Source organism: Sciurus carolinensis, chromosome 9 (genome assembly GCF_902686445.1).
Source record: "Sciurus carolinensis chromosome 9, mSciCar1.2, whole genome shotgun sequence".
NCBI classification, from domain to species: Eukaryota; Metazoa; Chordata; class Mammalia; order Rodentia; family Sciuridae; genus Sciurus; species Sciurus carolinensis.
Genome location: NC_062221.1, coordinates 129,465,846 through 129,493,548, shown reverse-complemented (window position 1 = coordinate 129,493,548; position 27,703 = coordinate 129,465,846). Strand labels below are relative to the sequence as shown.

Below are 27,703 nucleotides of genomic sequence, written 5' to 3'. Positions count from 1 at the left end.
GCCTGTCTATAGTATACGTTCATATTTATTTCTGAATAAACAAAAGGTAAAATGTGGGATTCAGTAGAGCCTTGATTCGTTTATTTCTTTTTTGCTGTGCTGAGGATCAAAACCAGGGCCATGCATACTTGGCAAGCACTGTACTACTGAGCTACATCCCCAACCCTGAGACTTGATTTTAATGATTTCAATTTGGAAAAAAAAAATATTGAATCCCTATTGATAAGGAAGACAGGAAATGGCAAAGAGAAGTAGTTTTCCTTTATTAGTTATTCATATGTTCACTGTTTTAATCACAGCTAAGATTATCAACCCAAAATACTTGAGGTTTGCTGCACACTTACCTATGTGGTTGCTCTTTTTAAGGAGTTTTCTCTTTTTGACTATAAAACAATACATGTTGGGCTGGGGGTATAGCTCAGAACACAAGTTTAGCAAATATGAGGCCCTGGGTTTGATTCCCAGCAGACACACACTAGAAGTAGACATATCTTCTGTAGAGCTTCTGGAAAATGTTGAAAAATTAAGAAGAAAACAAAATTCTCTAAAATACCACTGTCCACTGAATTCTTCCTTCTTGGAGCACCTGTTTTCTTTACAGTTTGTTCCACTCTTTTGGTACCAACAGAGGTTGGTGCAAAAAGGACTCAGGTGGGATCTGCCTGGGACAAGGTGTTAGAAAGAACCCATTTTCTCTTGAAACCTTAATTATAGATATTTCCTTGGGCTTTTCAGGAGGTGCTTTCTCTCCGAATCTCTATACCTGTGGAATATGGCCAGACTTTCTTTTAGGACAACAAGTTGACATGCGAAGGGCACAGAATTAACGAGAATATAACTTCCTGAATGACATATTTTCTGTCCTTTAAAAACTGATTTCATCTACTCCTTTAGAAACACAAGTTTGTTTAGAATGCTTTTTTTCAGAACCATTTTCACACCCATATTATGAACAAATGAATCTAAGTCTACGTTCCTTGAGAGAAGGCTAGTTCTCAAGTGGATGATTAACTGTTATCAGTCACATCTATTTACGCTGTGCTGGCACTTTTTTTTTTTTTTACAGACTGCATTCCTATTTCTTCAAGGTCTGTTCACAAAAGACGCCCCCATGAGTTGTCATTTTACAAAAATTTCTTAGTGGAAGATTTGAGTCATCTGCCTGGAGAGACAGAGATGGAAGTCTAGCAGTACCTGTGCAAATGGCTACCAGATGTCCCCAAGAAGATAGAAGAGCTGCTGTCTTCAGAATGAAAAGTGCTAGAAAATGTTGCCAAAGTACCAAAAGGCTACATCTCCCAAGAACTTGCTTAAAGACCTACCAAACACCGTCAACCTGAAAACCAAACAACCCTTCCCAGAAAGGATCCTCTTACATGTAAGTTATCTACCCCAAACACATGGATCTTCTTTATACTCTCAAATCTCAATAGGATGGTACCGTTTGGACCATTTATTCCCTCATTCAACAACCATTACAGAGCACAATAGCTATAATGCATCCAAACACACCACACCCAAAGATAAACTTTCACTCCCCCAACCCCCAATCAATCTTTCTGATTCCAACTCAAGACTTCATCCTTCCTTAGTCAAATTCATATCCCTAACAAGATGAAAGACAGTTGCTTGTGTGAACTGGAGAGGAAGAATCCCCTTCAATCTGGGAGCCCATTTTCAAGGTCTTCCACTGTTCACAGAAAGGTGGAGTTGGGGCAGGGGTGGTGTTGGAATAAGGCAGACTTTTTCAAATGACAGCAATGCAAGGTGACAAGTGACAAGGTAGGTCATGAGAGCATACAATAGGAGATTTGAGACTGGTGGGAAAGAGGGCAGGGAAGCTTTTCTGCACTGTGCCTGGCGCCAAGTACATGATTCATAAATGAACCTCTGAACATCAGCTAGATGTTAAGTGGGCCTGCCTACATGGAGGAGTAGGGAAGGGTTCTACATAAGAGTAGAGGTCTAGCATTGCCAATTTCTAAATGGATCCAGGGAATGATAACATTTGGGTTGTGTCCTGGCACTAAGGTGGAAACATGGTGTGGGGATCTAGAGTCTTTGGCAGACGGTGAGTGTCTAGAAAAACTAAAGACAGGAGGATAGAGATCTTTTAGTGCACTTTTTAGTGCAATGTTGGCGATCCTGCGGATGGACAGCTCTTACAGAAGCCAGAGGGATATAGAAAATATTATGGTAGATCAGCTGAGAGACTAAAAAAAAGCTATAATATTAAGTGCTATAAAGTAGATGATGGGTGGACCAGAAAATAAAACTTGGGATTTATTTTGTTTGTTCTTTTAATAACAGACATTTTTCTCCTCTTAAAACAAACAAACAAAAGCCAGGTGTGGTGGTACACACCTGTAATCCCAGCGACTTGGGAGATTGAGGCAGAAGGATCCTAAATTCAAGATCAGCCTGAACAACTTGGCAAAAAACTGTCTCAAAACACAATGCAAAAAGGGTTGGGAGCATAGCTGGTGGCACATTGTTTACCTAGAATGCACAAGGCCCTGGGGTCCATCGCCAGTACTATCAAAAGAAAAAGAAACAAGGAAACTCCCTTTATCCTGGAGTGTTCCTGGTGTCCTCACGACTTGCCTGTAAAATCTCTCCTGCTGCCTTCCCCTCTGCAATCCAAAGAAGTGGGCTTCCGCTTTCACCACTCCAGCCGAGGTGCAAGATAAGCTTCTAGATGCTGAATCACTCAGACTCTAATCATCTTTTAATACTTAAAAATTATAATTGGCATATACTAAGAGGACATATTTATGGAGTGTAGTATGACATTCCAATACATGTATAAAATGTGCGATGATAAGGTCACGGTAATTGGTGTAGCCCTCACTGCCAACAATTATTGTTTGTGTTGGGAATATTCAAAATTCTCCAAGTTATTTTGAGATATACAATTAATTGCTGTCAACTAACTGATACACTTTCCATTTCTTACCCTGATGTACTTCTACCTTCAGCACTGGACAGGGACTATCATTTCTCCAGAGCTCTTTCTCTACCTCTTCTTACCCTCAACCTCTTATCCCTTAAACACCTGTGTTCCGAGTCTTTTTCTGTTTCAGCTCCTCCGGGAGCTGGGCACTAATGACTCCCAGATCTCCAGTTCCTCTCTGCCAGCTCTCTTGACTCCACAGTTCACCCGACTGCCTCCTAGACATCCTTGCTTATTTGTCCCAGGGGCAGCTCAAACTCCACAGGCTTGCAGGGGAAATCATCCAGCTGCCTGACTTGGGCACTTCAGTCAACTGCATTGGGCATTACTTCTACAGCTATTAAACAAGGGCCACCGCACACAGAAGCCTGTTATGAAGATTAAACGAAAGAATTGTATGTCAGGTACCCTGGCACATAATTAAGTGACCTGCAAATGTAACCATTATTCCCTCAATTCTATTCCTTCCCATAAATCCCAGTTGACTCAGAAGCCCCTAATCCTGCCATTCCTTAAGCCAGAACCCTGGGCATATTCCTTTACACCCTCCTTTCTTAACCTCAATCATTCTGGTCCAGGCCTCTTGTTCCACTAAGTATCTGTGTCTCTCCTTCGCTGGGACACCATATGTGTTCTGCCTCTACTCTTCCCACTCCACACCATTCTTCAGAGAGTGCCCTGTATGACAGCACTCTTAAATCTTAGAATGGTTCCCCACTGTCTGGTGGACAAAACCCAAACTCTTTGGAAGAGTAAAGGCTCCTTAGGATCCGGTCTTACTCCCTAAACTCCAGCTGGTCCTTCTTCACGGGGAGGTGATGGAGCAGTTATCATCAGGCCCCCCTGGTCCATAGGGTCCTCTCCTGCCACTTCCTCTGAGAAGTCTTTCTGGACTCTAGGATAAATACCTTTCTTCTCTGTTTCCCAGGGCCTCTGCGTTTTATAAAACTTGTCTCACTTGCTTGTCCTTTCCACCAAACTGGGGTGTCTGCAGGCAGAAAAACACTCATATTTCCATATAGCCAACAAGCAGTACGGTGCCTAGCAGACAGTAGGAGGAAAGTGAATCAGGGCAGTTTCCGCAGAAAAGGAAACTTGGTTTGAGGAATCAACGTCAAGGTTTCGGGAATACACTCCTCGGTGGCACAAGAGGTTGCTGTATGCCTGCGTGGGTATCCAGTGCTTGCACGTCCTTCTCCGGGTTTCAGGTCGCGCAGAATTAACCCACAGGGCAGACACGGCGCTGCATGGGAAGAGCCCCCCCCACCCCGCCCCCAGGAAGATTCTAAAAGCTCGCCCAGCGGGCCGAGGTTAAATCTTGAGCCCTTTGTTCCAGGCAGTGGCGGTGCCCGCCCGCCCCGGCCGGGTGCAGGGCCCGCCTGGGCACAATGGCACAAAAAAACGCACCCCGTGAGCGCCGCGTCGGGCGGGGGCGCGCGCGCGCCCCAGGGCCGGCTCAGCGCCAGCCTCGCAGTCCAGGAACCCGCGCTCTCCGACGCCCTCGCCTGGCCGGGCCTCGGTGCCAGGTTTCTTCCCGGGCCCGCGGCCGCCGCCGGCGGGAAAGCGCCCGGCGTCCCGGCGTCACGCGCCAGCGGCCCGGCGCGCGGCGCGGGGCGGGGCGGGGCGTGGGCGGGGCCGGCGCGGGCGGGCGGGGCGGGGCGGGGCGGGCGCCGGGCACAGGAAGCGCTGGGAGGCCCGAGCCGTCCCAGGGTGCCCCGCGCGGCGTGGACTCGGGCCGCTGCCGCCATCCCGCTGGCGAGAGGGAGAGAGAGGCCCGCCCGCTCGCCGGCTGGGCCAGTGTGGGCCAGTGCGTGAGGGCGCGGGGGGCCGTGTCAGCGAGACGCAGAGCGCAGCCGCCACCCCCGAACGGACATGTTGGAGCCCAGCGCCGCCGCCGCCTCCTTTTCCTCATCCAGCAAACGGGACTGAGAAGGGGCCCGCCACCCCTCCGCCGCTGCCTCTGCTCGGCCGCTCGCCTCGCCGCCTCGGCCGCAGCCCCTTCTTGCCGGGCCTCGGGCTCCGCAGCTCGTCGCCTCCCCCGCCCCAGGCTTGGCCGGTTCCCCGGCCCCGCTCCGCCGCGGCGCGAGGTCTATGTGACCGGCGGGCCTGGAGCAGCCGCCGTCGCAGCGCGAACATGGACGCCGTCAACGCCTTCAACCAGGAGGTGAGAGCTGCTCCGGGCAGGGGTGCGGGCCCGCTGCGGGAGCCGGGCCCGCTTCTCCCGCCGCCGAGGTTTGAAGCTTTGGTCGGGGTGGGGACGCTTCCTGCCCGGGTTCCGGGGCGGCGGGGCCTGCGCGGAGCGGCCTGGCCCGGAGAGGTCGCGGCCGCCACGGGAGCTGACCCACACCCCTCCCCCACCGCCCACCCGGCGGCGACCCGGGCTGCCCCCTCGCCCCCTTCCGGGCTGCCGGGCCCACGTCGGCCGCCGCCTCCAACTTCGCCCGCTTTGGCGTCCCGGCGCTCTGGCGCTCGGCGTGCAGACCCGTTATCGGCTGCGCGGTGCCGGAGCCCGCAAGGGTCTAAGAAAGGAGCGCGGGCGGCCGTGTGGGCTTGGGGGCGGGGGAGCGGGAGCGTCTGCCGTCCGGAGCCGGCGGAGCGGCGGCCCCCGGCCCTCCTGTTGCTCGGACCGCGGCTCGTCGGCGGCTGGACTCTGATCCCGGGCCGGGAGGAGTTGGAGAGGGTGCTCGGCCCCCTCCTGCGAGTGTCACACACTTGAGAACGGGGGTTGCTAAATGGAGAGGGGGTGCTCTCTTATCTTTTCGAGTCTCGGGCATAACCGTCTTACAGGCTCCATGGTCCCAACGTGACACCCGAAAAGTTGAATGGGAGAGCAGAGTATTTGCTCCGCCTTAGTCCGCCAGCAAGCCGGCGCAGGCCTCCTGTTCCCCACCCTCGCACCCCCTCCTGAGGTGGCTAATCCTCCGCTCTCTTCTGCGAGGACATTTACATGTGAAAACCTCCCCAAACTGGGAACAAAGCTGACTGCCCCTTCAAGCTCTTCAGTTGTATCTCTGATCGTTCCAGGTGCTCTCTGGGCGTATAGCGTTCCTACCATCGTTCTGTATCAGAATCGATTTGAGAGGAGGGGACTTGACCATTGATGCTTTATTCCAGTGTAGCTGCAGAGTAGAAACTATTGTCGCGGGTTGAGTTGGATTTTCTTTATTTTTCAGACCCTAAAGCCAACATTAAGGAAATCAGATGTAGTAGTACTCGAGCTGTTGATGTGGCTTTAAAAACTTGCTGCATCTATCTCACGATAAGATTTTTGTAGTTCACTTGTAACAATTATTATTAACAGATAACTTCCTTTCCTATTTGTAGTGCAGTGATATGGGACCTTCTAGTGAACGCTGCAGTCAGTACCATTTATTGCCACACAAATTATCCTAAAAATTATTTTCCTTCAACTGATGGATACATAATGTGTTTTAACTACAGTTCTTGCAACTGGGATTGGGCAGTGTCTTGAAAAAGTTTAATAGTGACGATTTTCAAAATAACAAAATATTATTTCCTAATTTCTGGTTACCAGATAATTAATGATAACGCTCCAGATTTTTCAAGGTTGGAATTAGCTTTGTTTCCTGAAGGTAAAATTCACTGGAATGTCCAGAATGTCCGCTCCATGAGGGCAGGTGGTTTCTGTTCTTTTCCTTCTCCCCTCCCCCACCATAGCAGGTGCCTGACAAATACTTCTTGAATGAATGGGAACTTACACAAAAGGCAAACAACTGTTAAATGTTTTAAAGCCCATTCCTACCCACCCATTAACGATTTAACTATTGGATGTTTTTAATGAATCGGAGGAATCTTTTTAGTGTATTCTTAGGATTAGAAGTATTTAATTCTACAGACTCCACCATTATCATAAGGCATCGATAAAAAATGTGGGAAGAAAGTATTTCAAATTTTAGGTGTTATGGAAGTTGACATCAAGCACATTAAACACAGAATATTAACCCTAAAAAAGTGCAGCCAGTAGTTGTTGCCTTGAAAAACCAAAATAAGATATAGTATTAACTCCTTGAAAACATGGTATTGTGACCTTTTAAAATGTGCAAAATAAGCATTTGTTTATCATTGTTTATTTTCTGTCTTAAATTTTGATTCCTATTTCTAGTCTTTATGAACTACAGATGGTATTTGTTAGGTGTATGTTGCTAGTGTCAACTCTTTTCTGCTAAATGACTTTTATTGAAATTAATCTGACTTTAAAAATCCATATCCTTGTGCCTGTTGTGTAGTGCTTCTCAACTGTTTCTCCTTAGTTCATGAAATGTTATTGATTAGTTCTCTGTAATCTCACATCTCCTAGTTCTAATCTTCACTTAACAAGCATTCAAGTGCCTATTCAGCTGTGTCTCAAATAGTGTGAGCCAGAGAAGGGACTCTGTTGCTTAAGAGTTAATCTAGTAGAGGACATAAGACTGAGGCAGGTAACTTTAATCTGTGATAAAATAGATTAGCTGTGGAATGGCCATGGCTGATCAGTAAAGACTTGGGAAGAGAATAATCCTCAGTTTTCGGATATCAGAAGGTATAGGAAAATGATCAAAGGGCAATGGAGCTGAGAAATAGATGAGTAGAGATTTGACTCTGGAAGCTATTGGAAAGTAAGACTGTATGTATATTTATATATGTATATACATACACACATGTATAGTTTAGAGACTTGTATCTTGTCTGTCTAATTAAGAATTTCATTTTTAGACTGGGTAAACATTGAAGATTTTAAAATAGTGGAATGATATAATCAAAACTGTGCTTAATTTGTAGTGGTGTGTGTTGTGGGAGGCAAAGACTTGGGAAAGATTGACGGGTTGAATACTGAAGTAGGAGAGGTAAGTAAAACCTGAACTTGGAAAACTTAGGTCAGGAATGGAGGGGAAGGATGTCAGCAAAAGTAATCCAGGGACTTTTATAAGTACCTTCTGCCTCCACATTCTAAATGCTGACAGTAATGATACCATTAACAGTGAAGTCAAACAGTGGAGAAGATGTGTTTGATATTTGAAGAAGTTGAGTGTGACCTGGAACAGTCATGTGGATATTTTTGGCAAGCAGTTGGGCATATAGGACTCAGACTTGGATGCAACCTTGTTAGAGGGAGATTTCAGTTAATCAATCTCAGATGTGCCCTGGAGAAAATTTAGAGGGGGAGAGAAAAAAAGAATCCTTAATATACTTCTATGGCATGTCAGGCACTTTATGCATTCATATCTAATTTAATAGGTATGGAAGCCTACAACTTTGGACAGATAGCCAATTACAGATAAGGAAACCAATTTTTGTAAAAAAAAAAAAAAAAAAATGTTTTTAGTCTTTTGGGTTTTTAAATATATATGTATATACTTATACATATATAAATATATATGTACAAATATATACATAAATATTTGTATATGTAAATATACAAATATATTTACATTGAACCCAGGGCCTCATGTGTGCTAGGTGAGCGCACTACCACTAAGCCACAACCCCAGCCCAAGGAAACCGATTTTTAAAGAAGTAAAGTAATAAGATAATATTTCCTTACAATTCAGGGAAGTGGTCGCAAGTTAAAAACTTTAAAGGGCTACTAAATAGTTTTAAGGTAATAGGATTGGAAACTTAGGGTTGAATGATGATGAGAGATAAAGTAGCAAATGTAGTCTTTTAGAGGTTTGGTTTTAAGGACTTAGGAAGGAAAAGTTGCTTTAAGGATACAGGGAAGGAAAGTCAGTCCAATGTACAAAGCACTGCTGCTGGGCAGTTTGTATGTTCGTAGAGTATAGGTTTAGCCTTAGTCCATGGTGTTTAGACCCTTGTCTCTGTTAGATGAAAGTGGAGTTTTAAGTATTTTCAGGGGAGGGAATATAGAAAAGCAACAAGAGGCAGTGGTTAACTTGGAGCAAAATTGTGGATAAAAGAAAAGGGACAGATTGGAAGTATAGGTAAAATAGCTAGAAGGAAAAGATGAGAAAAGTGAGGTTATTAGACAACCATTTAATAGGATATTTGGAGAACTTTACATTAGGACACTATAAAGTGTAAGATGAAAAGGTGAGTGAAAAGAATCAGATCAGTCATGGCCCGTATTTAGTTGTATTGTGTGTTTAGGTATTCCTTAGTGTGAAGAGTTTGATGTTTTGTTGAAATTTTTTGAATGGATAAAAGCTGTAAATTTAAAACAATTGGCAATTGTTCTATTTTTTATTTTAAAAATACATAAATTCCTCTCTGCCTTTCATTCCTACTCCAACCCTTCTTACTGTCAGAGTCAATCAAATAATGATTTTGGTGTTAATCTCTGTGGTCTATAAACCATTGCAATCTATACTTGATATATGAGAGTGGCTTCTTGTGTATATTCCTAAAGTGTGCTTTTTTTGCTCAAATATTAATAACTGTAAAATTAGTTCATTTCTACTGATAGACTGCAAAGGACTTTGGCACCTTCTTTAGGATAGCTATCATCAACCTTTTTGGCTTTCAACTCTTAAGTTCCTAAAAATTAAGGACCACAGAGTTTTTATATGAGTATTATCTATTGATATTTACTGCATTAGAAATTTAGAGAAATGTGTTTATTAAAAATAATAAATTCATCATTACCTAACATTTTTAATGAAAAATAATATTCTCAATCCAAAAATGAAGAGTGACTTTATTTTACCTTTTGCAAATCTCATTTAAACTTTGGTTTAATAAAACCTGGATTCTCATGTCTCCTTTTTCATTCATTTTCTTGAACTAATTCATCAGTCAGTCTTAGAAAACACCGCTGTGGGCTGGGGTTGTAGTTCAGTGGTAGAACACTTTCCTGGCACACAGGAGACACTGGGTTCGATCCTCAGCACCACATATAAATAAATAAAGGTATTATGTTCATCCACAACTAAAAATTAAAAAAGAAAAGGAAGCACTGCTGTGTTCTAGTGAGAAAATGGATAAAAAAGACATGAAATGTCTTAGTATTAATGTGAAAAAACCTTTTGACCTCAAAGACCCCAGAAGTCCTTGTATTACTTTTTGAGATTTACTGCTCTGAGGTAGAATGCATATGATGCTACTTTGCAGTGTACGAAGAAAATGAGTTAATATTCATTTTTTGTCTTTGAAATCAGATATAAATTAAACTTTGTGAATACTTAATATATTGATTGATTTTGGTCTGATTATTTGGTTGAGCTCTCAGTCTTGACCCATGTTATCCTGACGGAAGAATTGAGTCCTCAGTGGGGAATTTGCTTCGTCTTCCCATTTTTTCACTGTAAATTGTTCTGTGTGACTTTTATATTTTGCCTGTTGATTACTGGGGCTGATTGTCTTCTAGAATTTGTATCTTCTCATGAGGATGATTTAGTTTTTTTTTATCTGTTATATTAATCTTTTATAAAACTTATTCTCTGAGCACTCTTTCTAAAGACATTTAACAGAGGGTTCAAATGAAGTTGTTAGTGAGTGGAGGAGATATATAAAACTAGGTCAATGATTAAAATAAACTTGGAGGTTTATCTAACTACTTTTGACCATGTTGTACCATGATCAGGGGTTTTTGTTTACCAAAAGTTAGTGTTCTCCTTTTGTTCTTCATTGACCCTCAGGGAGTTCCTAATCTCTGCCAACACTTGAGGTCTGACTTTATAGTAGTGAATGGAATAGAGCTGACTTTTCCATAGCAACATTTATCCCTGATGTTCTTTATATCCTCTTCTATCTATAACTTTTGTCAAATATTTTGTTTCAGAAAAGGTTATCTATACATGTGATAGGGAATCAATTCAGAGAGAAATTAAAGAAAAAGTTGGTTTATGAATTTTGTGAAACACTATTTGAGGTAAACTACCTAATATAAAGTTGACAAAATGATAGGTTTTGTGTAGTTCAAAACCAGACACAAATTGTAGCTTTTTCTCCTGCCATGGAACATAAGCAAATATAATTTAATTAAGCATTTCAGGCAACTTTTGTATAAATGTCTACACATTCAAATCTCATTTTAAATATTCCTTGATAGTATGGTTGGGGAAAATGATTATATAAATGATGAACCTTTAGTACTAATAACATTTGTTGAAACAGTGCTAAATCTTTAGCATACTTCAGAACCAAGTGCGTACAACTTTAAAAACAATTCTATTTTCAGGTATAAGAGTAAGCAACTTACCTGTTAAACTAGTTCAAAGTTCTGGCAGCATTGGTTGATTTATTGATACTATGTTTTAGTTGAGCCACAGAAAAGGTCAAGAGGGGTAATAGCTAAATTTCCAGTAGGATAGGCCTTACCAAGATCTTTTGGGAACTTAGATTAGAGGAGACCTATCTTCATTTTTCCTTTGGTATTCAGTGCCATTAATGTGCTGTTGTGATTTTTCTTTTTCTTCCTTCCTTCCTTTTCTTTCTTTTTTTGAGAACTGTTAAGATTTCACAATAATCTGAGAATCTATTATTCTTCATCCTGTTCAATATTTGCATTGTTTATTGATTACATCTCATTGCTTTGTAGTTAAAGCTCTATACTGGTGCTTGTAAAAACAGATACATACATATAGACCTTTATATTCCAGTGATGTGTTCAACAGATCAGTCATAAATTTGGCGAGAAAACCAACATAACTCAGGAATGGAGTTAAGGATCAGAAGCCTGCGTGTATGATTGGGGACAAAGGTGAATAAGTAGGATTCAGTAAAAGTGGACAGCCGTCCAAATACTGCTTGAAAGTTATAATTCATGTTTGGCTAATTGGTGATTATTGGTATAAATCCATGTGGGTCAATAATCCCAGTTGGAAGAGACCATAAAGCAGTGACTTAGCATATTGAACATCCAAAATAGATCTTTTCTTTTTTATATCTTTCTATAACAGGTATTTCAGAAATATTTATTATTGGACAATAAAAATGGGCAGAAAAGAAACTTGAACTTTATACACATGTACATATATAGAATCATACCAATTACGGATAAATATTACAGTGGAAATAATAGTTGATATTTTTATTTTTTAATGGGTTTCATTCACTTCATTTTCCTTTTCCTTACATAAAAACCGTATGTTGTAGCCATCACTGGTCCTCTGCACAGAGACTCTGGAGTGGGTTTTTTTTTTTTTTTTTTTTTGCGGGGATAGGGTACCACGGATTGAACTCAGGGGCACTTGACCACTGAGCTACATCCCCAGCCCTATTTTGTATTTTATTTAGAGATGGGGGTCTCACCGAGTTGCTTAGTGCCTCGCTTTTGCTGAGGCTGTCTTTGAACTTGGCAGTCCTCCTGCCTCAGCTTCCTGAGCCACTGGGATTACAGGAGTGTGCCACTGTACTCAGCTGGAGTGCGTTTTCACAGGAAATTCCCAATAGACTTGGTGGACAGAAGTTGGAGATTAGGTAGCTGTAGGTCTTAGAGATGGCACCAGAGATGGCCATGGTGAAATTGGCCAAGGTGGCAGTGCAGTACCTGACAGGTATAGTAGTCATCAATACCTGCCATCAGCAGTAGCTTATTCAGGGGCTAAGATGATGCCAGTCCCTCCAGGGGCAGGGATGAGGTACACCAGCACAGAACTACAGGACAGATCAGGACTTGCCCATCTTGTTCTCCAAGTAGCCCTCTGCACAGGGGCAATGGAGAGCTTAGCCAAGATGATGGCATGTTTTAAAGTGGCAGCTACCTCCTTGGAGCAGACCTATGTGACCAGTGTAGTCCCCTGTAGTGACAAATGCCTTGAACCTAGTCTATTGGCCAGAACAAGTCTGCTTTTGCACAGACATGATCTTCAAAACTTTATCCTGGAATGATCATGGACTTGATCATGTTCTTGACCAGGTGGCCCAGCTTGATGAGAGGGATCCATGCCTTGGCCTTGCTTCCATGAGTTCCACAGAGTCAGGTGTTGAAACCTCTGCAAGAAGCCAACACAGTCTCTAGGCACTCCCGCTGTACCAGTGTCGTCCGCCTTTTGGTGTTTTCCCAAGAGGAAACTGGTTAATACTTATAAATTGCACTAATATGTTTATTTTTTTAATGGAAAATTTTATCTGTAAATTGGTATGTCATGATACTGACTATTGATATTCCAGTGTCAAGTCTTAGGTTTGTTAATGCAAGTTAAACATGACCCTTACATGTTGGTGTTAGTAACCAAATTTGTCATTCTGTACTCATAATCAAAGAACACTTCTTAAGATTAATTTTAATTAAGAAAAAATGTATATACAAAGCAGCAGATATAAAAATAGTCTTAAACATAGGGCTGTGTTTGGTAGGAATTTTTAAAAAGCCATTCCATAATGAATTCTATGCTCTCCCATCCCCATGCGGGGGATTGATCGCAGGGCCTTGAATGTGGTAGGCAAGTGCTGTATCACTGAGCTACATCCCCAACCTCACATTGAAGTCTGGAAATCATAATTCTGATTATGTCCATGTTCACCATTTGTTTTAGTGACTTTTAGATATCTTTTTGGTCAAATTATTTCGTTACAATGGTTTTCACCCCCCAAAAATGTAAATTTCTATATTTTGTAAACACTATTGAAATTCTGTGTAAATTTTTACTGCCTTACACTTAGTTGCTTAGTAATGGTGTTCTCCGTTATTTCTATTCATGAGTCTTAAGATTTAAAGCTTTGTTTTCCACTAGATATTTGTTCAAGGCTAAATATTTCTATCAGAAAAAAGAGGTATCTCAAGAAAGAAAAACTATGTGTAGATGTCATGTTTTAAATGTACTATTCAAGCACAGATGTATATATAGGTATCTTAGATTTAGAGACTGAGCCTAAGGAAACCTTCATATGTCCTCAGGCTTTTTGTACTTAACTCCTCACATGAATAGGCACAGTGAATCTTGTTGGATTGGAAAAGACTATGTAACTAAGGGGTTTCCTAATGGTCTTGATTGCTTATTAAGGGCTATGTCATAAAAACATGCAGTTTTGACATTTATATGTTGTTAAAAACTGAATAGTTTCTATGGCAACAGTTTACAACATAGAACGGAGTGGATATTTTATTACTGATGTTATTTAGAATTGCCAGTGCTTAATAAAACAAAACAAAACAAAAGAAGCCTACTGAGAGTTTTATTGTACTTAAAGTCTGGAGCTAGTTTGCCCCCACACTGCTTATATATACCTAGGTGCATTGCCCCATCTAAATATGCCTTTGCATTAGAAAGTAATAGTTGACCAATCTTGTAGTCTGTAATCTTTCTTTGCATTATCTCCACTGTGTCTTTATGCACTTTGTCATGAGTTTTCCACTTTTTTTTTCTTGCGACCATTAGAATTAAGTTTTGCTGAATTAGAATTATAATGCCCTGTATAAAGGAAACTTACAGTGTAGAAACTTACTGTAATTTGCCTTTTAATCCTTTAGGAAGCACAGTGTTCTTCAAATTTTAATGCCTATACATCACCTAATTCACCTTAAGAAATATTAGGCGTTAAATCACTTTAAGAAAGGATAGCCAGGTTGGGGGTTCAGTTGGAGATCTGTCCAAATCTTTATAAAGGCCTATCACCATTGTCTAATAAATATAAGGACATTGTATAACATTAAACTTCGTAAAGTTAGATTAGAAAAGTGTTCTAGATAGGCTAATCCATAGAAACCAAGTAGGTCACTAGTTGTCATGGACTGAAGAGTTACTGCTAATTTATAGGGGATTTCTTTGGGGGTGATGAAAATATCTAAAAATTAAATAGTGTTGATGGTTGCACAGCTCTGAACATAGTAAAAACCACTGAACTGCATTTTTGAATGATGAGTTTTATGATAATGTACTTTTAAACACAAAAATGTTAGGTTGTAACACCGTTTTCATTGTTCTTTTGCTTGATCTGATTTTCTCTCAGGCTGAAAACAATATCCAAGAGCAAACTGCACAACCGTTAGTTAATTTGTTGATCCTGAATCCTAAGTTTCTTCAAACGGTATCTTTAGTTTTGACACGATATTTTTAGAAGTAATCCAGTGGGGATAGTTCAAGGGAAAGGAACTAGAAAAAAATTCTGCATTCTCTCATTAGATACCAACAGGGTGCCAGTTAATGAGTTAGGTGTCTTACATGACTTCACATTCTTTCCACTCTAAAAGGAAACGAAGTTCACACAGTGAATTCGTAAAGTTCTGAGTTTGACTCAAGTCTTTTAAAAGTTTATCTGAGCCCATTCCACAGCCTCATGTTGGTGCTCTGAAGTTCTTGGAGCAGTTAATCTTTGTTTACTCTGCTGTTTATGAAGAAAGAGAACCCTGGTAGTAAATAATGTGTGCTTTTGGAAAAATTTGTCAAAGTTTGGTAAATCATCCACATAGATTAGTAGATACCATCAACACTTGATTCTTTGAAAATGTATACACACACATACATACAGTGGAGTTTTACTCAGTCATAAAGAAGAATGAAATTATGACATTTGCTAGTAAATGGACCGAACTGCAAGAACATGGCAAGTGAATATAATCCTGGTTCTAAAAGTCAGTGGTCAAATGTTTTCTCTAATATGCAGAGCTAGAGCAAAATAAGAAAATAGATGGGGCAGAGGCCACTCCATGAAAATAGAAGGGAGATTAGTGAATAAAGGAAGGGAATTGAGAGGGAGAGAGGAGGAATGTGAAAGGAAAGGAACTGAGACATGAGACTGACCAAATTATATATGTACATATATGAACATACCACAGAGAATTTCGCCTTTATATCAATAAAGCACCAATTTAAAAAACAATAATAGAAGAACAGTGGAAGGAGGAGAACAGGGGTGAGAAGGGAAGGAAGAAGCCTTAAGATTTGTGTGTTTAAATTTCTTTGTACTCAATTTTTAATTAATTGGGGACTTTATAAATGCCAACTTTGTTATTTTTCTTCCAAATGATTTATATCCTGGAAATAATTTTATTTTTCCTATTGAAGTCTGAGAAATATTTCATAAAAATGTTTCGGGCCAACTTGGAGAGGAGCCAAAGTTCACTAGGTGAGGTACAATACAAGCGATCTTGAAATCTGGCACTTGTGTAAGAAGTAGAGCAGTGTTGTGGATATTAGTACTGACATTTCCTAAAATCACCTCCTTGCATATTTCTTGAGCAATTAAAGAGGAAGACATTGCAAGTTGATTATTTCATAGTTTTAATTACCCAAAATAGAGTAAGGAATGGAAAATGACCTGTTGCGATGAGCTAGATCAAAGTAGATTAAAAGCCCTGGTGAGGGGAGTACAGCTTGTTATGTAAGTGGAAAGTTTTGAGTGAAAAGTAGACCTTTGGAAATTTTAAGAGAGATAGGCTAAAATGAAAAATAATTAGGGCATGCTTTATAGGGGAAGTCATTAGAAATTTACTTAGAAAATTACTCCCCTCATCCCCACTGGCAATTGAACGAACCCATGGGCACTAGATTTGCCAAGGCTCAAACTAGCAGTCCTCCTGTCTCAGCCTCCTGAGTTGCTGGGAGTATAGACAGGTACTGCTGCATTCCACTAGAAAGTTTTTTCTAACACCAAACAGCAAATGGTAACAGAAATAGGGCTTGTTGATGAGTGAGAAATAATGCAGGTGAAGTTTGTATTTTGCTAATATTACTATCCCTATTTTATGCACATAGAATATGTGTAATGGAAATGTCAGGAATTATGTATTTTTAATATGTGCAAGATAATTAATGTTTGTGTCCATAGAGGTCTTTTTTTCCTTCTCTGATTAGTACTGTTATATTTGAAGAATAAAAATGATTGTTTTATAGGTTAGATTATGAGATAGCAAAACCTGATTTTTTTTTTTCAACCATGACCTGCATGAGAGAAGCACCCTAGGAAGTCTTAGATCATACTTTTGAGTTCTTTAATTTTTATAGTTTTTTTAGTGTTTTAATATTTTTGTGAATTGGTTTAAATTGTTAATACATATAACTTGTGGATTTTGTAAATAGTTCTGCGATTTATTTGTTGCTCCATATGTAAATATTTAGAATCTCATTTCTTCCAAACTTATTTGAAGCTGAGTTGTGGGTTTGGGGTCTTACTTGTTTCCTCATTTGTTTGGCTGAGTGGCAGGTGGGGAGAAGGGATTTTGTACTTGGAGATATCTTGTGGTTTAAAGCAAATGTCTCTTGTGGCTGGGGTTGTGGCTCAGTGATAGAGCACTTGCCTAGCATGTTTGAGGCACTGGGTTTAATTCTCAGCACCACATATAATAAATGAAAACAATAAAGGCCTATCAACATTTAAAAAAATTTTTTTTTAAATAAATAAAGCTAATGCCCCACTGAAAGCAATTCAGATATCAACAATTATTTCAGGTTAAAAGATTGTGTGTGTGTGTGGTGTGTGTGTATGATTAACCTGAAAATGTTTTCATTTTTAATATGGACTAATTTTGCACTTATATGTGTTTATTTTGGTAAAATAGTTCTCTAAATCCTGGAACTAGGAGAAAAGTTGGCAAGTTATGTGGAATAATGTGATAGAAATGGAAATTTAAGAAAAAGTATGAGGATTTTTTTTTTTAACCTATTGACTCTGGGAATATTTATGTGCAACATTGTTGCATATGAAAGTATCTGCTTTGAAATCTTTAGAAATCCGAAGTTGATTTTAATGGACAAGAAGCTATTTTGGGGCTGGGGAGATAGCTCAGCTGGTAGAGTGCTTGCCTTGCAAGCACAAGGCCCTGAGTTTCGATCCCCAGTACCCGCCATTTTGTTGTGTTTACAGCAAACTAAAGACTTTGCTCAGTAGTAGCAAGGTAAACTGCAATTTATTTTCCGTTTAGGAAACCTCTGTAAATTTTCTGTACCTTGGGAATATTTCATTGCTTTTTGTTTTTTTTTTTTTTTTTTTTTTTGTGGTGCTGGGGATCGAACCCAGGGCCTTGTGCTTGCAAGTCAAGCACTCTACCGACTGAGCTATCTCCCCAGCCCAATATTTCATACTTATGCTAGATCTCTTGTGTCTTTGTGTTCCTCTAAGAAAGGGGGAAAGTGGCTTACGTGAAGATATCAAAGGGTTTTGACTCTGAAAAGTAAAGAATTTACAAGAGAATATATATCTGTGATTAAAAGTGTGCTTTCTTCAGTGCACAGATAGCAACAACAACAAAATACATTTAAAAGAGTGGTCCTCCTGGATTTGAATGTCATACCCACAAGAGTTTCAGTTATGTAAGGTCTTTAAGGAGGAATATATTAATTTTATTTTAAATTTTTAATTTTTAAAAAATTTTATTAAAGATTTACTAGTGGCATAGTGACTTCAAAGATTATTCCATGGAAAGGTCATTTCAGATCATTCTGTATAATTTGTATATTCTATATGATTAAACTACATTTATAATCAAGGTTGAAGGCACATTTTTATCTTATGCACATCAAACTTCATTTTAAATCCATGAACTTTAATATTTTTCATTTTAAAAGTAATGCCAGTATGTCTGTTTAAGGTAGAAAATTAAAGATACCATAATCCCATCAAATGCCATTAGCATTTTAGAGTATTTTGGTATTCTTTTCCTTTCTGCATGTGTTCTGAACTTTTTTTGTTTTGGAAGTGGGGTCACTATGTTGCCTAGGATAGCTTCAAACTCCTGGGCTCTTGCCACCCTCCTTCCCCAGCCTCCTGAGTAAATGACATTGCAGGTGCATCATTACACCAGCCTTGTGTTTGGAAATTTTTACATGGTTTCCAGGTCTTTTTAATAACCTGAAGGCATACTAAATAAATTTATGAAATTTATAAACTGGACTAGAATCAACATCAAATAGAAAAATATTTCCATGCTAACTAGATAAATTGAAAGGACTGTCAAGCACCAAAACAGTCAGCATGAGGATCTAATTTTGATGGAGATCATGTTGAAAAAACAGTCTGAGGGATTCAGCTGATTACACTTAACAATTAAGCACTATTCTTAAAAAGTAATGAATAGTTTCTCATAGATGTTCATGATCTTGTTTCCCAGAACCCATGTATGTATGACATGACAAAAGTGACTTTGAAGATGTGATTAAGCTAAGGATCTCAATGTGGATTGATTATACTGGATTATCTTAGAGGTCCTAGGGTCCTTACATAAGAGAAGCAGGAACAGAGAAGGGAAATAGGGGAAAAGATGCTATGCTGCTGACTTTGAAGGTAGAGGGGGAGGCAGTAAACTAAAGAACGTAGGCACCCTGACTGATTAGGTGGGAAATTTAAGAGTGAAAAATAGATTTTCCCTAGAGCCTCCAGAAGTACAGCCCTGTCTGACCCCTGACTTTTAGACTTGTGAGAGTCTGACCTCAAAGTGAAGAATAATAAATCTGGGCTGTTTTAGGCCCCTAAACATGCGGTAATTTTTTTTTTACTGTAGTACTATGAAATTATTGCAAAATCCAGTTCACTCTTTGATCCCATTAACACAGGAGTACATGGTTATGTGCTACAGGGACAGAACTAGAATAGATTAATCATTTTTTGTGAAAGTTGGCTAATATAAAAGAAAGTTTGACCCCCTCTTGCTCTCCAGTTCTTGAGTTCTCTTTCCCTTCTGCCATTTGCCATGCATGGAATGACACAGCATAAAGGCCCTCACCAAATATTGGTACTTTGGCATTATAGTTTCCAACCTCCAGAGCTGTAAGAAATAAATTTCTATAAAAATTACCTAGTCTTTAGTATTCTATACAGCAACACAGAACTAAGCAAGTAACACTTGTCAAGGTTTATGCCATTGATAGAATACAATGTTCCTTTGAATAATCCCCAAACACTTAATTTTGCAAATGTCACAGGGTAAATATCTTCATTCCATATCTTCTCTTGAAACTATAGTATAAGGGTTTGGGATGAATATTTCTTCATCATGTTTGAAGTACTTGTATCTCAGGTTTCTGTATGTCTAGAGGCAGGACCATGGTCATGTTTAGATGTTCTTGTAGTCATTGAGCTAGCAACAGAATAAAGAACCAAACTCAGATTGCTGCTGGCAAATATACTTTTTTTGTAGTATACTACACCTTAAAAGAGGGTTTGTACCTTTTGGGGGTGGCAGCTGCTGCTCTAACTCTGTGTAAGCAGAATTTCTTGTTTCTCTGGCTGCCTTGGTAATTTTTTTCCTATTGACAAATGAATTACAAATATAGGCTGTAATGGTGAGGGGAGTGCTATACCTAATGTTATTGAATACTTGACCTGTGCCAGGTGATACTAGTCATTCCAACTGGGAAACCAGTTTAGTTCTTAACTGGAATTGATGCCTTGATGCCTACCAAATAGATGTCAATATACCCTTTTTATAAGTGACAACGGGCCTCAGAGGGGTTATTTGCTCAGAATCATCTACATGGCAGGCCCATACTTAAAGGTAAGTCGTTGTGGAACCTCTTCACAGTACCATGATGTCTGGTATTTTTCACTAGTAGATTTTATTGGAATAATTTTATGGTTTTCAGGCTTGATGTATAAAGCTGAAACTTAATTGAAAAACATGACCTATTTTCTGCGTTGGTGGTAAATTTTTTTTTTTTTTAACAGTTTGTCCATAAGAAATGCATTAATGGTTTGACAGAATCTACACATTATTCAGAGGTGACCAGTGATCACTTTGGGCCTTATTTTCCTCATTTCTAAAATGAATTTTTCTGTGGATCATTGGCTTTCCTATTTTATACCACAATCTACACAGTGAGGATTTACATCTTACATTCAGACTCGGGCTTTTATGCATCTATGACCACAAATAAAACTGAGAAGTTTCATGAAACAGTGTGGTTGACCCTTCACATACACAGGTTCAACTAATCTTGGATTTAAAATATTGGGGGGGAGTCTAGAAATTTCCAAAGTGTAAGATTGAATTTGGCATGCACCAAGCACTGCTCTGAATTCACGTGAATGTGAATGCTGTGGCCTCCCTTTATTTCAGACTCTCTGGTTCCAAAATTGTTCCCCGTGTGTCTCATTTGTGTGCTGTGTAGTTTCATGCCTGCAGTGGGTACACCTAAACACTTAGACTTCTTTGTTCCTTCTCATTAGTTCTTAATACAGTAGGATACATATTTACATAACATTTATATTATATTAGTTATTATAAGCGACCTAAAGATTAAAAGTATGTAAGAAGTTATATACAAATACTATGCTATTTGTATAAGGAACTTGAGTATCCATATGCAGAGACCTACACTTACCCTTATGTGCAATGCTATTTTATTTTTTACTTTATTCCACTGAAAAAAGTTTTGTCCCTACCCATGAAGCTATTTTCACAATGGATTTCAACCTGTAGTTTGAAAAGCACTGCTCTGAATTATCTCCAGGATTCTCCATTTTTTCAACAAAAGCATGTGTTAATATCCAGTATATACTTAATTCTCTGCTAGATGCTATGCTAAGTACTTTAATATGTATTTTTTGTATTTAATTCTTGGACTTCTTTAAGTAGAGACTATTATTATTCACTTTTTACCTATGAAGAAATAAATTCTTGTAGCTGCCAAGTAGTGAAACTGAGATTTCCCAGGCAGTTGATTATTGGGCCTAGGTTCTGACCATGACTTTTTTTTTTTTTTTTTTTTTTGGTTCTGGGGATTGAACCCAGGGCCTTGTGCTTGCAAGTCAAGCACTCTACCGACTGAGCTGTCTCCCCAGCCCCTGACCATGACTCTTAACAAATTTATTACAAAAATTCAGTAACTAATCAAAATCCTAGAGCAACACCAGACTAGATTTTATACTTGGGAGATTCCTTGGCAAATATTGGTGACTGTTAAGAATTATTTTCTATTTATTATAAATTGCAGATTTGTTTTGTATTCAGGTAAGGAAGGACTCCATAATAAATCATTTACAAATAACAAATTCATTTTGCTTTAGAATGAGAACAATAAACTATAAATAAATAGAAAACAGAAATAATAACATTGACAGTATATTGATTTTTAAAGAAACAAAAATGAGGGGTTGGTATGTGAGGGAGGGTGGAAGTACAGACCAGGAAGAAAAGTGATCTAACATTTATTAAGCACTGTTTTAGATGCTTTTGTGTAGTAAACTAATAATTCATAAAGATGGCTAACACAGCATTTAAAGACCTAAGAATCAAACTCGGAATTAGTTTGCAGTAGAGGCCCCTGTCTTACCTGGAAATATATGGATGAGTCCATGTTCAGAAAGTAGAATTTCACGGTACAGAGTGCCGGCTATTTATAGCTCTCTCTGATGCCCTGAGGTAAAATTGAGATCTAAAACATAAAATACCATACGCTTGTCTTAAGTCTTATAAAATTGAAATTTGATTGCTTTTGAGTACAGCCCACTCTTCTGATCATCTAAACTACACTGACAGTTGTTTTCCTGGTAAGTTAGCACATTCGTTATTAAATCATGGGATCTTTAAGCATTACAAAGTTCACATTAAATATCATAACTTATCATTGCCTCTAACTTGTTGCTCAGGTAGACAACATCACTTTGCCTGTATGCCGCTTATTTTCTGTTGTTAAAAAATCATTGGCTTCTGTTCCTCATTACAACTTTATGTTGGTATAATACCTTCTAGTTTGGGTCTATGTTTTTTTTTTTTTTTTTAACTCAACATAGCCACTTAGTCCTTATTTTCCTGAGTGTCTTCACTCTTCTGTGCTAATGTATTTTATTTTATTTTAATTTATTTTATTTATTTATTTTTTTGTGGTGCTGGGGATTGAACCCAGGACCTTGTGCTTGACAGGCAAGTACTCTATGAACTGAGCTGTATCCCCAGTCCATGTGCTAATGTATTTTAAATAACTAATTGCTATGGTACTTACTGGAAATAACTTGATTTTGGGGGAAACAACACACTAGAGGTTAAATTTTGAAACTTTTAAACTTAGGACTTTGGGCAGATTCTTCAACCTCAGCATGCCCATCTGTACAATGGAATTATAGTGTCTACCTCTCCATAATAGACTGTTAGCATTTCTGTCCAAATGATCAGTGCCAGTGTACATGGTTACTAGGAAAGTATATCAATTTATATCAAAGTATATCAGCTTAATTTCTCAGTGTACATCTATACAATGAAAACTTTGGTTTAGATACAAGGGAACCTTTTTGCCTTACAAAATGTAGAGATAATGTGCTTAATTTGTGCTTTGAAGCAATCAATAAAACATCAGTAACTTTTTTTTCCCGGTGCCAGGAATTGAATACAGGGGCACTTAACCACTGAGCCATATCTCCAGCCCCTTTTATTTTTATTTCAAGACAGGGTCTCACTAAGTTGCTAGGACTGGCTTTGAACTTGCAATCTTCCTACCTCAGCCTCCTGAGCTGCTGTCATTCCTTTATTTTATTTGTTTATTTTTACATGGTGATGAGGATCAAATCCAGTGCCTCACACATGCTAAGCAAGCGCACCACCACTGAGCCACAACCACTTTAAGCCCCTCTTTAAACGTTCTTTGAAGGAATTCTTTTAAGATTAAATGCCTAGAAGTAAAATTTCTGGGTTATAAAACAAAGATTTATAAGCTGTTTTACATGTGTTTTAATATAGTATGATTTTTCTCATTTTTGAGCTGGCTTTTTGAGCTTTAATAAATTTTTAAACCTCTGTTTTTAGAATTTCTGTATCTGCTTGTAGTGTTTTTCTTCATAAAATATATCAATACAAATTCACAGGTTTAAGAATTAAGAAAAGTATAGATAAAGGGGAAAGTAAAGGACATTTTAAAAGAAATTTAAATGTGATGGAAACCTTATATGCCTAAGGGGTAAGTGACATAAGGGTGGTCATTTATAAAGTTTTTTCTCTTTATCACGTGTCTAACTCCAAACTCGCTACTTATTAAGCATTTACGTCTTTATTGAATAAATGAAAACTAGAAACGTATTTCTGCTTCCTCACCACAAAGTGCTTAACTGGTAAGAATTGGAATCACTTTCAAATTGACATCACTTTTCAGCCATTTGTCAGAGTGAAAGATCAAAGTTTGGCTTGCATCTTGATTATCTATAGCATCTAACAGAGCCAGCTGCCTTTAATTTCTAGGATTCCACTTTGTCCTGGTACTTGCTTAGGTAATTCCCTTCTCTGCTGCATTGGAAATTTTTTTGTATACCCTAACCGTCTATGTGTTCTAAGCTGTCTTAGCTAACAAGGCTTCTTCTTACCTATCCTTACAACTTAAGTTCTGTAACCTTTCTGTTTCTCTCCTGACCTTGTCTTCTGTATTGAAGATCCACCTTCCCATCTCTGCCTGGATTTTCAGTAGGCATCCCATATTAAATAAGATTCATTGTTTTCTCTAAATCAATATGATATTCAGGCAGAATATTCAGATACCTCCCTGACACTCCCCACTGCCATCACTGAATTCCCTTTCATAGTCTCTGCACACAAATGTAATCAGTAAGCAGCATTACATAAGGGTAAGAATATGAGTGTAGTTAGGGAATGTGAGCTTTAGAATCAACAAATTTTAGTTCAAATCCATTTCCTATATGTTGTCTGAAACAGATGTAACTTTTTTGAGCATCTTCTCAATACAGGTATATATGATACTTGGTAGGTATGCAAATGTTGGTTCTCTTCTTTTCCCATCCTCTTTTATTTTTTCACACACTTGGACTGTCTCATAGATTGTACTACCTTACCAGTTTTCTTTTCTTTTGCCTGAAGGATGGTTATGTTGATATATGATAGAGACTATACTTTCATTCTTAAATAAATATGATAATTTAAGTACCAACAAGTTTTTCCTCAGAAACTCCTTTAGTCTGTGTGCATATTTGATTTTCTTTTTAATACAGGCAGTTGCTTACTACTAAAATGATAAGGAAGTGTTGAAAAACTTTTGTTTCTTGGTTCTTCAATGGTTATATAGCTTCAGTGATAACTATTTCCTTTCTAATTTTTTTCATTTGGTGTAGTGCCATTGGGTCTAGTTTTGAAAAGCTGTGAAAATTGTGAATTTTTAGGATATGCTACCAGATTAACTTTGGGGGAAAAAAAAAACTTGGCAAGGAAACTGGCCAGCTAGGAATAGAACCAAGGCCTCAAGCACACTAGGCAACCACTCTACCACAGACTTACTTTCTTTAGGCTTGTTTCTTTGTAGCAGCTAGTAAATATCCACTGGGTTCATAATTGCATATTGATATTAATTAGAAAGAAATGGAAATGTGATTCAAAAAAGATTGATAATGCTCAGGAATCCCTGAAATGTACTTCAGAATAACTTCTTAGTATACCAGGTGAGTATAAACAAAACACAAGAATTTTAAGAAGCTAGATGTAAGCTTCTTAATGTCAGGATATTATCTTTATAACTCTCTATGAACTCTTAATTATATCTTGGTTAAATTTAAATCTTTGAGGGAAAAGAGTTAATGTGTTATTAGATCTCATAGGAGCACCTGATTATTATGAGATTTCCTAAATTTTGGTGTTGACCTTTTAATAATGAGTTATTGTTCTTATTTGTGACTAAATGAAGAAATTGCACATTTCTATACTGTATCACAGATTAATGGAAGTTTATAATGGCATTTTAAATTTCTTGGATGTTTTCATACATGTTTTTCTCCATAGGAACCTTAGAATTATTTGAAGTTCTCCAAAATCTCAAAGAGATTTGAATCGAAATTGCGTTAAATATTGACAGTCACACGGTTGCCACATTCAGTCCAGGAACATGATGTTTGTTTCTGTTCAAATCATCTTTTCAGTTCTTCCATAAAATTTTGTAATTTTCTCTGTTACAGGTTTTGCAAATTTCTTAATGTTTTTGCCTCAAGATTCATTAAGTTTTTCTTTGTTATTTTTAATATGATATTTTCTAAGTGTTATTTTTTAAGGTAGGAAAGTTCGTGATTTTTACTTACTAGCCAAATTGTTAAACTTTTAGTCCTAACAGTTTTGTTGTTCTCTTAGTGGATTGCAAATATTTTTGTGGAACAAGGTAATTGACCTCTGAATTTACCTTTTTTTAAAAGCTCTTTTCACTTATGGATATGAAACCTCCCATCTCTAGAGCCAAGATGATTCTCATCACTAAAGCTGCTATAAAAGCTATTAAGGTAAGAATAAAATAAATATATTTAATGTAAAAATGTTTTTGAAAATTTTTAAATGTTATTCATCTTGAGAATTCAGGCCTGATCAAAGAACACTAATATGCTTTTGGTGAAGGTTCATGATAATACTGTGCATTTAAATTGCATGTTATTTCATTTTTTTATTTCATTTAATTCTTATAGAATTATAGAATTCTTATAGCTATTAGCTTCCTTCTTATAAGAAAGAAAAGAAGGAAAAAAAAAAAGATTTAGGCTCCATGAATTTAAATGTCTTACCCAAGATCAAGATCACACTTAAGTAGCTCATTTTATAGAAACTGCATTGCTTAGTTCTAATTTCATTGTAGTTGTTCCTTTTATAAGACTGCGTAATATCCTGCTTTATGAAAATTTATTGATTAAAAATCCAATAAAAGGCCAAACGTGGTGGTGCACACCTGTAATCCCAGGGACTTGGGAGGCTGAGGCAGGAGGATCCCAATTTCAAGGTCAGCCTCAGCAATTAGTGAAGACTTAAGCAACTTTGTGAGACCCTGTCTCAAAATAAAAAATTAAAAAGAGATGAGGCTGTGTGACTCAGTGACTAAGTGCTTCTGTGTTCAATCCCTGGTACCAAAAAAAAAAAAAAAAACGGAAGGACCTTCCGTTTAGGGAAAATTTAGTAGTTTTTGTTTTAGTTGATTCTAATTTGTTATTTATGATTTGTTTTCATTTGTTGCTTTTGGATATTTCTCATAGTTTCTTAAGTATTATCTCGATACTTTTAAATTGTGCACATTTCAAGGTTTTAAGTATTTTGAATTATAGGAAATGTAGAAAGTATTAAGCTTGCCAATAATTTTTTTTAATTCTTTTCAGCTTTATAAGCATGTAGTTCAAATAGTAGAAAAGTTCATCAAAAAGGTAACTATTTCATTATTACCTCATTTATGATGCATATTTATAATTACATTGTAAATTGTGATTTGAATGCTTACTTTTAAAGCAGCTTGGTTTAAAAGTAGCCTCTAGATGTTGCAGTATCATTGATTAAGCATTTACTGTGAACTGGGTACTCAACTTCTATGTCATGCCGCATGACAATTTCTTGTCTTTGGGCCAAGAGCCTTATGCCTGATGGGCCTGCTCTGCCCTTCGTCCATCTACTCTGTTGACATTATCTCACCTTTAAGTATTTCAGGTGAATTACTTTGTGAAGTTTCCCCAGTTTTCCCCTATTTCCATCAAAATCAAGCCTTTTTTTAATTTGTTCTGTAGTTGTGTGTCGTTTTCCAACTTGTGAGATTAAATTAGCACACATCTGTCTCTAGAAGACCGAGAACAGTCTTAGACATCCTTGTCTTATCCCCTTAACCTAGGGCTATGCCACATAGAACATACCAATAAATGTATCAGCGGAAGCTTTTTATAGTAGCAAATCAAAGTGCACATAAGTAAATGGGGAAAATGTTCCCTATAAGCTGCTGTGTCCTGATTACTATAATGTTCACATTTGAATATACTTAAACATTTTATTTATGTTCATGAACATTTGTAAGAGAAAAATTGAGACAAATGTTGGTCATTAACCTACGTTTCCACTAAGTTTAATCCAAAACATCTGCAAAATACTCCTTTGCATAATTGTTATCATGATTTACTCAGCCAGTTCCCTGTATCTGGATATTTAGATATTTCTGACTTTTTACTTTTTATAGACAATGCATTGCTAACTAGCCTTAA

General features: G+C 38.3%; 1 protein-coding gene across 5 annotated transcripts in view; it reads left to right on the top strand.

The window, feature by feature from the left end:
* Positions 1–4,673: 4,673 nt before the first annotated feature.
* Scaf4 (SR-related CTD associated factor 4) overlaps positions 4,674–27,703 on the top strand; it is a 60,432-nt gene continuing 37,402 nt past the window's right edge. For all 5 annotated transcript variants that reach the window (XM_047563267.1, XM_047563266.1, XM_047563264.1 and 2 more), the window contains exons 1-3: positions 4,674–5,117; positions 25,898–25,981; positions 26,840–26,884. In XM_047563267.1, coding sequence (XP_047419223.1) covers positions 5,088–5,117; positions 25,898–25,981; positions 26,840–26,884 — 159 coding nt within the window. In that variant the 5' untranslated portion in view covers positions 4,674–5,087. The remainder of the gene's footprint in view (positions 5,118–25,897; positions 25,982–26,839; positions 26,885–27,703) is intronic.